Source organism: Rhamphochromis longiceps, linkage group LG7 (assembly GCF_057381845.1).
Source record: "Rhamphochromis longiceps isolate RC_006_pf linkage group LG7, R_longiceps_female_GT1.1, whole genome shotgun sequence".
NCBI lineage: Eukaryota > Metazoa > Chordata > Actinopteri > Cichliformes > Cichlidae > Rhamphochromis > Rhamphochromis longiceps.
The window spans coordinates 67,191,367-67,202,089 of record NC_140563.1 but is presented as its reverse complement, the minus strand read 5'-3'; the positions used below and the strand labels follow the sequence as shown (position 1 = coordinate 67,202,089).

General features: G+C 43.3%; 1 protein-coding gene across 1 annotated transcript; it reads right to left on the bottom strand.

Moving 5' to 3' along the window:
- Positions 1–688: 688 nt before the first annotated feature.
- Positions 689–10,184, bottom strand: LOC146666797 (mitochondrial inner membrane m-AAA protease component AFG3L1-like). The gene is made up of 16 exons (XM_085414915.1): positions 9,914–10,184; positions 8,322–8,406; positions 7,620–7,699; positions 7,203–7,352; positions 5,598–5,669; positions 4,760–4,884; positions 4,339–4,606; positions 3,417–3,554; positions 3,173–3,326; positions 2,981–3,088; positions 2,528–2,653; positions 2,305–2,415; positions 2,061–2,176; positions 1,737–1,937; positions 1,443–1,637; positions 689–1,278 (listed from the first exon to the last, which is right to left on the bottom strand). Exons 1-16 carry the CDS (start codon positions 10,043–10,045, stop codon positions 1,051–1,053), a joined length of 2,289 nt encoding a protein of 762 aa, XP_085271041.1. The 5' UTR covers positions 10,046–10,184; the 3' UTR covers positions 689–1,050.
- Between the last annotated feature and the right edge of the window lie 539 nt (positions 10,185–10,723).

Here is a 10,723-nt window from a genome sequence, read left to right as displayed (position 1 = left end):
AAATGCGACGCCTGCAGCCATCACTGACGGTCTGTGTTTCAGTATTTTAGGGGGATTTTTACTTTAAATCAGCATAACTTACACGAAATGTTCCATTTTTTATTTTCTGTTAACATCACACAAAAATCAATATGATCAAAACGTTTGTACAAAAAGAAATCCGAAGTGACGGATGCTGCTGAGGTGTTTCGGTCCGACGACTCTTCGTGTCAGTATGAAGAGTAACTGCTGTCCACAAAAAGAAAAGTTTAAAAACGATCCAGTGTTTTTAGTCTGGACACAGAAAATAATCCTCATTATCAGCAAGGCATCGGTCAGGAAGGGGTCTCCCCTTTAGAAGAATAAATAAAGGAAGAGTCAGTCTGTATGCACTGTTTAAATGCGCATCGTGTACATTCTAGACTCCTGTTTGAGTCTTAAAGGCATTCTGGAGCAAATTCCTGCCCAGATGTTGGAAAGAAGGAACCTCTGGACAAATTCTACAAGCAGAGGCTGACCAGAGACTGGTGGATCTGAGGAGGAGGTATCTGAGGTGCTCCCAACATTGCCCGTTTGCCCACTTCCTTACTTTATTTTAGCATCTAATTAAAATCAAATCCGCGTGGACGTGATGCCAGAGCAGAATATCAATACAGTTATATATTAAAATACAATTTTTAACAAGTAGTAGGAAATTATAACCACCAACCTTCATATTAGTTATACAGAGCACTAACGAGCAGTGCAGCTGTCTCAGATTGTGCGGTATGGATCCTCTGCAGGACGGACAAGTAAAGTTAAAGTTGACTGAATAAAAAGCACAATTTTATTGAAATCTGTGAAATCACCTGGTGAAATCTTGTATTTTTATGTTTAAGTTCATGAACATGTTAATTTCACCTTATCTTAAACGTGTTAAACTAGAGAAAGTTTCTTGAAGGTAGAACAAATCGGGGTGAATGGCCACGTGCTCCTCCTAAACCCAGTACCTCCCCCAGACCTCCCAGACTCTGTCAGACCTTTTTTTTTTTTTAATTTTGCAGCTGGTACGTGTTGGGTGTTTTTTGGACTCTAGATGGCCTGCCGTTTGTCCTGAGTTGAATTTTTGTCTTCCGCCTCCCCTCCTCTCTCCTGGTTCCAGTCTCGGAGGCCCTGCGGCAGGCTCGTGTCCTCCTCGAAGCTCCCGGTCCCCTCCACAAACTCCTCATACGTTGACTTCTCCTCAAACGGCCGAGGGCCCAGCAGCTCCAGCATGTCAGCCTTGTTCAACACCTCCCTTTCTAGCAGGCGCTTCCCCACCTGAGGATCACAGCAGAGGTGGAGCTTAACTGGTTTGTTTCAGACAGAGGATGAACTGAAGCCCCACATCTGGGCTTCAGTTCATCCTTACTTGAACTATGAATCATGGAAAGAATACTCTGCGTTTATCTGAGGTTGTGTTTTTGCGTATTAGACAGTCTCACCAGCTCCACCAGGTCCTTCTTGTCCTGGATGAGCTGCAGGGTGCACTCGTACGCTCGATTTATCAGCTCTCTGACCTCCTCGTCAATGATCTCTGCTGTCGCCTCACTGTACGGCTTCTCCATGACTACCTCGCCCTGTCGGGGGAGGTCAAACGACACCTGTCCCACCTTCTCGCTCATCCCAAACTGCACCACCTGCAAATCAGGGTGCAGAGCGATGCGTTACGGCACAAACAGCACTCTTCTGCTGGTGGGAATCAAACAGGGAGTGTGTTTTTAGTCACATGTGCGTACCTGAGCGTAGGCAGACTGCGTGACCTTCTTCAGGTCGTCCTGAGCTCCGGTGGTGATCCGTCCGAAGAAAACCTGCTCAGCCACACGCCCTCCCAGCATCATGCACATCCTGTCGAACAGCTGCTCTTTGGTGTACAGGTACTGTTCCCTAGGCAGGTACTGAGCGTAACCCAGACCCTTCCCCCGCGGGATGATCGACACCTGGATACAAACCATGTGTGGTTAACCCACAGCTTCCATCTACACCTGTAACTGGTGGAGATTTACAGAGCAGCTGGAGTCATAACAGAAACGACACAGCCCAAGCACGCACAGAGCTCCTACCTTGAGCAGAGGGTCAGCGTGCTGCAGGAACCACCCGACGATGGCGTGACCGGCCTCGTGATAGGCGACGGTCTTCTTTTCTGTGGGCTGCAGGACTTGAGTCTTCTTCTCCAGACCTGAAAGCAAACAACCCGGGAGTCAGACTGTAAGGACGTCAGATACAAACTGTCCCGTTTACCACACAAAGACCATTACAAGAAACAACCGTACACAGCCGTCACGTACTAGGTGATGTCACACTCACCTCCAATGACCCGGTCGATGGCTTGTTCAAAGTGTTTGCTGTTGACGGATGGGTTCAGGTGTCTGGCTGCGATCAGAGCTGCTTCGTTGCAGACACTAGCGATGTCAGCTCCTGATTCATTCAAACGGGAAAAAACAGTCATCAAATATAATGATTCAAAATAAAAGAACATTTTTGCGATAGTGCCGTTACATTGTTGTTATTCGATCCAACTGTTACAAACCAGTGAATCCCGGTGTGGAAGCTGCCATCTTCCTTGAAAGACCGTCTTTGTCCAGATTGGAATCCAGTTTGATTGGTCGCAGGTGGACTTTAAAGATGGACGCCCTGCCTTTGATGTCCGGCGGACCTGACAGAAGACAGGAGAGAATTCTTCCTCTGCATTCCAACTAAAACTTATTCTGCGGAGCTTCAACATGAGCATGATTTTACAGGGCACCGCATGCGTCCTCCAGCAGGCTGATCACATTGGAAAACCCAGATATCCCTCGTAGGTACATTTCGCTGCCATGTTTACACTTAATCAGGTTTCTAAATGGCATGTTCGGAGAATGCCAAGAGCAAATCAACACCTCACACCAACTGGCAGCACTGTGGTTAGTGGGAGAATGATTTGGGCACTTTCCAATACTTTAAGATGTGGAGACTGCAGTAAGGCAGTAAAGACTCTGCTTACCTATGTAGATCTGTCTGTCGAAGCGTCCTGGCCTCAGCAGAGCAGGATCCAGGATGTCCGGTCTGTTAGTTCCAGCCAGGACCACCACATTCGTGGCGGTGTTAAAACCTGTAGAAAAAGATGAAGACACTTAAATCTAATGGGGGGCTGGGGGGGATAGTATGTTCCACTTCAAAAATGCAGCTTGCCTACCATCCATCTCCACCAGCAGCTGGTTCAGGGTGTTCTCCTGCTCACTCTGACCCCCAAAGTTCCCCCCTCCTCTCTTCCTCCCCACTGCGTCGATCTCATCAATGAAGAGGATGCAGGGGGCATTCTTCCTCGCCATGGCAAACATGTCCCTCACCTTCATGAGGAGAGAGAACAGTCAAACATTCAGTGTCTGAACAGAGTCATCTCAGATGCTCCAGGATCTGCTCCGGGTTCATTCACTTACTCGGGCCGGACCGACGCCCACAAACATCTCGAGGAACTCGGAGCCGTTGACGGTGATGAAGGGGACGTTGGCCTCTCCAGCTGTAGCTTTGGCCAGCAGAGTCTTTCCCGTACCAGGAGGTCCGGACAGCACGGCTCCCTGAGATAAAAACGGCATCAGTTAAGAGTGATTGAGAGAAGTTCACATCCAAGACAAACTGCCCCTCAAAAAAACGGCACTAATTTATAAATGCCTCGTCTTTAGCCTGTATCTTTACGAATAATGACTGATTTCATTTCAGGTTTTGTTTTTGGATTTTTCTTTTCGGATCCTACAACAGGATTAAAACTGTTAAGAGTCCAGAATTTCCAACACACAGCAGGGAAAACAGCTCAGTGTTTTTACACTAATAATGTGCTCAAATAAAAGTACTTTATCTTCAGAATGGAACAAAACTCTGAAAAATGGACTACAGTAAAAGCTTTATTAATAAAATGTGCAGCAGGGACTCATCAATGTGAAATAAACTCTTCATAAGCATTTCTACACATATCTGAGCAAAGCAATGCAGACAAACAAGATTGTAAGCAAAGTCATAAATAAAACAGATGATCAAATGCAGTCAAAGTTATTGGTATCGCAGAAACTAGGGGTGGGAGATCTATTGAATACACTTGATGTATCGAGAGGTTAAAACGACTTTATTGTAACCATCAAATAAAGGCTGCCATGGAAATATTAAGTTGTCTAGACCTAATTCATGCATGTTTATATACTACCAGATATAAACAAGGAAAATATGGCGATAGTGGGAGTTTCACAGGGAGGATGTCAAACAAAATATTTTCCAAAACATGCTGTAAATCTCGTGATGCAAAAGGCAGCAGTACCACAAAAATTCCACCAGATGAAAAGTCCGTGTCTGCAAAGCTCGGATTTTTACCTTGGGGATCTTAGCTCCGAGGTCCTGGTACTGCTGCGGGTTCTTCAGGAAGTTCACAAACTCCATTATCTCCAGCTTGGCCTCCTCACAACCAGCCACATCCTTGAACTTCACTTCGATGTTGTCCTTCATCATCTTGGCTGTTGACTCGCTCATGCTAAATGGATTCCTACCACCTCCAGCGCCTCCTCCCATTGGTCCCCGCCGCAGCGTGAAGAGCAGGAAGCCAATCAGCAGCACGGTCGGGATCATGCTCAACAGGAAAGAGCTGAAGGAAGAAAAAGCAGCATTAGGAAAGCTACTTTTTCACAAATGTTATTATAGAAACTGAGGTTGTTAGGCCCTTTTTAATAAAGATTTTACCCCTGATTAAAGTCTCTGGCTGACATAATGCATGCTGCGTTTGTGTGTCCAAACCCACCCATCACTCTCAGAGCTGTAGACGACAGCAGGTCGGTGCGTTGACTCCATTCCGAGTTCCAGAACTGCCGTCTCGAGGTTTCTCTCAAATGTGTCGACGCTGCCGATGTTGAACCAGACGTAACTCTGAGGGACAAAAAACATCATGCATCATTCAACTAGAGAAAGGTAGCCTGAACTGTGCGACTTACTTGTTCCTAGGCCATTTGGGTTTTTAATCTATGCAAAATAAAAATAGTCTTTGTGCAACTTTGACATTTTTAATGAGTTAAAAACCTCAGGGAATGTCTGACAGAGTAATTAATACTGAGTTGTACTGTATGTAGCAGCACCTCACTGTGACACTTTTTATACATCTGAAGATTCCACTTTAAGCCCAAATCATCAGCCTTTCCACTGTGCTGTCAGTTAGTATGAGGCTTTTGTGCGAATATGCTCTGTTCAGTTTTCTCCAAATGTGCCAAACATCTCCACTTTGGTCTACACTGGACGGTCGGATGATGGGGCGAATTTGATGGTTGTTTTCACATGACTACTAGTGGTCAATGGTTACTCTGGTTACATTTGTTTTACTTTTTAAACTTCACTAGCTGCCCAAACTCTTTCAGGATTTCTCTAAACGTACATAACACCCAGATTGTGCCTTTAAAAAAAAAAAATCCTTAAACAAGAAACTTTTAGTTTTTTTAATGTAAACATGTAAAGAAATTTAACTGAATTTGGCTAATTAAACAAATTAACTGACCACAAGCAATACTTTGAAGAGCCACTAGGGGTTGTGACAGCTGGATAAAAATCTATTTCAAAATCAGTTTGAGCATTGGTTTGCTTTGCCTTACCGCATCAGTGTCGGCTCCCGGCACCAGAATGACTCTGACGTACTGCTTGTTGACGACCTCCAGTCGATCCACCTGGAAAGAGCATGAAACTGTTAACCTGCAGAAACATCAGTACAGGGCTCCAGAGTGCGACCAATTTGGTCACAAATGTGACCACATTTTTCAATGGTGTGACTAAAAAAAAAAAAAAAAAAGAAAAAAAAAGAAAAAAAAAAATCCTAGGTCGCACTGGTGCAACCAAAAAAAGAACTCTGAAAGTCTCAGTGTGGTCAACAACAGACACACATTATGCCCATATCGTGGTCTAAACCAATCAGAGATAGTCAGGGGCGGGACCTGTCTGATTGGCCATGGTCCAGATATTACTGTGGTCCTTCGTGTGTACGTTTGAAAGTACAGGCAGATGGAGGGAGGTGAGTAGCTTGAATAAAGCGATATCGATTCATTAAATCCTGAATCGACTTTTAAATATAAATGTATTTTGCCAGAAACTCAGGTTAAAGCTCACAAAAGTATTTCAACAACTACCAAACAGTAAATGAAAGCAGGTAACAGATTCCACACAAAGACGTAAACACAGCAGACCCGACGCATCAGAATCAGCTTTCTTTTTCTCGGCTTTCTCACCCGACGGCACGTAGACGGACATGCCGTCGTGGCTGAAAGCCGACAGCTCACTGATTCTGATGCGTCGGGTCCGCGCTTTGTGTTTACGTCTTCTTTGCGCTCGATTCTGAGCTGCAGGTTTTGTCTCTCTCCAACCAAAATTCACTGAACCAGCAGCAAAAGAAGATCAAAACTACACTTCACATTTGATAAATGTCATCATTAATTCACTCTTACTTTGCTGTTTTGCTCCCACCACGATAAAGAGAAGGAAAAAAAACAAAAAAAACAACACAATTCATGCACACTTATTACCCACCAGTCTACCGTTGTTTACAGCGCTGTCGGCCGCAGTCTTTCTTGCTTTTTTTTTTTTACTCAAATGACCTCGGACAAAAAAGCCTAATTTCTGCTGTTCAACACTAAAATTATGCAAAAATTGCAGAATATTTTTAAGGTCATCTGCTATAAAAAGCCAGGCCAGGAAAATCTCCTTCTTGTTTTTCTGTGTTTTATTCTCAGTTACTTTGTCACAAAGGCATCTGCTGTGATGCTTACCCCTCCAAGTCTCACAACTGTCAGTACTGATAAATGATCAGAATTATAATATTTCTGATATTAAGCCACCTTTTCATTTCATCACACAGACAGAGGATTGGAGGCAATGTTTGAGTTTGAGCGCCGAGACACCTTACAAAGATGCACTCTGATAATAGGGGTTCACCAAATTCAACTTGACTCTTAACTTAAACTCTGCTTTGGATTGAACGGTCCAGTGTTTACTGAAATGTAATTACAGCATTCTGTGTGTTTTGCTATTTTTGCAATCTGTGGGCACTGTGTGAACACTTGGTTAAAGGGACGGGAGTAAAAACAGCTTCCTTCATGTTGGTGGCTGGTTAGAGCCACTCTGTGACTTTGACTGGTACCATGTCATCTGTCAGCAACCACTACAATCAGGACTAAATATCCCTGCAGTCTGGGAGCAAACATCCTCACCTTGCCTCTGCCCAGGTAGCGGTGGACAAAGTCCTTCCAGCTGATCTCTCTGCCAGTGTCTCTGAAGTAGAAATACAGCAGAGCCGAGCTCAGTCCGGCCACCGTGATCGCCACGTAACGGAAATCCTTCTCATCCCAGGGGAAGTCGCCCTGCAGACCAACACAGGCACAGGAGGAAAGTTACCTGCAGGTTATTATTTGTTAATGCGATGACACGCTAATGAAAGAGGAAAGGATGACGCTGATTTGAGGAAAAATTGGTCAGCTGCAAGAAATAAGAGATGAGTAAGAACAGCGTTGGGATGCTCGCCCGTTACGTAAAATAAATATATTGAAAACTGAGGCTGTATTCATAATTCTGTTACACTTATTTTGTAAAATAAAAACTGAATGGTTCTTTCAATGTTTACCACATACCTTCTGCATTCGCCTCCACCAGTCCTTTCCTCCTCCTCCTCTCTTCCCTCCTCCTCCTCCGGTTGGTCCTTTTTTTCCATCTGAAATTCAGAAATGTCATTTTAGCTACAGTTCCTTTTCTAGTTTCTCAGTTTTTATCCATGAAATATCAGGATATTCTTTTGTAAACTGGATTACTTATTTCAGTTTGACATGCATTTGATCTGAAGTTACAGCCCCATCCCGGATCCTGCTCACTGGCTCAAGTTGAGGAAGCTACTCGGGTAAATTTTTAGGGTTTTTTCATAATAAAAAAAAAAAAAAAAAAAAAAAAAAAAAAAAAAAAAATTCTGATGGCCACCAAACACATTTTGGCCTTGCAAAGGAAAATGACCAGCAGGGGGTGCTGGAGTTGATTCCAGCTGTCATAAGGCAAGAGGCAGGGTACACCTGTACAGGTCATCAACCTGTCACAGGGCTGACAGGTTTGCGTGAGTCTCGAGAAGCGGATTCCTCATATTGAACATCAGCATTTGAAATGTCTAATTTAAAATGCGTTATACCACAGGTGTATTTAGCCATTTAGTTTTGTTTTTCACATTCTTGGTAATAAAAAAAAAAAAAATGTGAATAACTATTCACAATAATATCAAATGAAACAAACTTTGTGAGTTTTTTTAAATAGTTATTGATGTTTGAGAAAAACAGAAAAGCAGATCCCACCTTTGGGCTCTGTGGCGTAGAGTCGTCGCTGAGCTAACTGGAATCTGCGACAGGACAGGAAGTTAGCTGGAGTCAGAGTTATGTTCTGAAAAAGACCACACAGTCACCGCTGGTACACTGGACACCATCTACAAGCAACAACCTGCTGAAGAATGGCTTTTAGCAACTATAAACCTCTAATCAGTGGAGGTCACATTCATTCAGTGGGTCCATCCTTGACTCATTAGGGAATGAGTCAAGGACATATACTATATATTTGTATTATATATATTATAGCTAACTAATACATTCCTGGTTCTTGGGGAGAAAATGTAACAGTAACTCAAATAACCACTTTTTACAACCAACATTCAGTATGCAGAAGGGCATCTCTGAACGCACAACATGTTGAAGCGGCAGCAACAGAAGACCACCAGGTGCCACTCCTGTCGTCTAACAATAGGGCTGTAATTCGGGATTTACGGGGTGGCTTAAGTGGTAGAGCAGATCATCTTCTGATTGGAAGGTTGGTGGTTCGATCCTTGGCTTCAGTCTGCTTGCCAAATACCCTTGGGAAAGATACTAACTCCAAGTTGCCCTCAGATTCGTTCATCAGAGTGTGAATGTGTGTGAATGTTTATTAGTTTGCACTTGAGTTTAGAAGTGCTTGTGTGAATGAGACATGTTGTATATATAGTTGCTTTGAGTACTCCAGGAGAGTAGAAATAAGTATATAAGAATCAGACCATTTAATTCACACAGGCTTACCAAAACTGGATAACAGAAGACTACAAAAATGTTGGCTGGCCCGATGACCCACGGTTTCTGCTGTGACATTCAGAGTGTAGGGCCAGAATCTAATTCAAACAACATGAAAGCTTGGATCTATCCTCACTTGTATCAATGACTCAGGCTGCTGGTAGAGTAACAGAGTGGAGAATATGTTGTTGGCAGACTTTGGGTACCAACTGACTACAACTTAACAACTTTACCTGAGTATTGCTGCTGACCATATCATCGCTTTATGACCACCGTGTACTCATCTTCTCACGGCTGTTTCCAAGCAGGAAAATGCACCACGTCACGAAACTCAAACCATCTCATGCTAATTTCTTAAGCTCACCCGGGAGGTCTAACCCAGTGGGAGCAAGATGTACCGAATGAAGTGCCCGTGAGCGAATAAAATGTTAAACTCATGAAGTTTTTCTTTTCTATTCTTTACGCTCTCCTGCATAGTAAGGCAATTGAGCTGAAGTTGGCCAATTAGAAGACATTGAGCTCATATGATGTTTAGCTGCTGAAATGGATTTTCTCAGGGACTAACAAAAAAGGTACAAGTATAAAATAAATATGACTTCACGATGAACGCTTGAACTAATTTGCTTTTAAGCAAAAAAAGAAAAAAAAAAGACTTTAAACAATTGTTTCAACTAAACTTGGCAGGCAGTCGTCCTCGCTAGTAGCTACTCGTGCCTCGAGTTTATTTAGTTAATTAAATTTCTAAAACACACAGAAAGGAAACTTGCGTTGACTAAGTTTCTGGTGGATTTTTATATTTCTGTAAAAAAATGATAATTTTAAAAACTCTTTCGCAGACACCTTCCGTCATTTACCGGGCCGGTGGAGTTTCTGTATCCGGCTCTGAAGAGCTGTCCTACGGTCACAGCTGACAGCCTGGCCCGGGCTCCTCCAGCACGGCAGAAAGGCAGAGCGGCCGCCGAGAGAAGCCTCAGTAGCCGAGACATCCCCGCTGTGCCGCGTACCCAGATTTTCAGGCCACAAAACACAACTTTTTTTATTTAGTTGGTCTTACTTCTGTCCCTGGGATCCTTCATGTAACGCCTGCAAGTGTTATTAAGTAACAGCGTGAGATGTCAACCGGAGGATGATGTAAAGGCCCTTGAGGCTTCCCATAAAATGCCTGTCAGAAATTGTTACTGAAGGAAATATATTTAGCAATAATGAAACAGTCATATTCCTCATTTTCAAATGTACTACAGCAATATTACTATTTTGAATTTATTCAACAAAATCACATTTATTTGTGTTAAATATAAATTTATTACAATCAGGCATCATACAGGTCCTCATAGCACAGCATGTCACTTATTGGCTTAGAGAGAAAGCCTGGCTCGAGTGCTGTTACCAAAACATGCAATGACTTCGCTTCTTTCCTCATGACATTATTTAATACAGTCCCGATCAAAGGTTTAGGACCACATGCCTTTAAAAAGCCAAAATGTGGATTCATTGTCATTTTGTGTCAGGTAGTCACACTGTCATGAGTCATGACTGATGGCAAAGGAGAAAGAAAAGTTCCCTTTTTGAATGTGGTCGGCTTGTTGAACTGCATAAGCGGGGTCTTTTGCAGCGCGCTATAGCTGCTGAGGTGGGACGCAGTAAGACAGTCATTTGCAATTTCT

What these genes read in the sequence shown, in the direction of transcription:
- LOC146666797 (XM_085414915.1), bottom strand. Translation starts at nt 10,045, where the DNA reads ATGTCTCGGCTACTGAGGCTTCTCTCGGCGGCCGCTCTGCCTTTCTGC. An exon ending in CTACGCCACAGAGCCCAAAG is followed by an intron (nt 7,700 to 8,321) that starts GTGGGATCTGCT and finishes TCTGAATTTCAG; the next exon opens with ATGGAAAAAAAGGACCAACC. An exon ending in ACGCTGACCCTCTGCTCAAG is followed by an intron (nt 1,938 to 2,060) that starts GTAGGAGCTCTG and finishes GTTTGTATCCAG; the next exon opens with GTGTCGATCATCCCGCGGGG.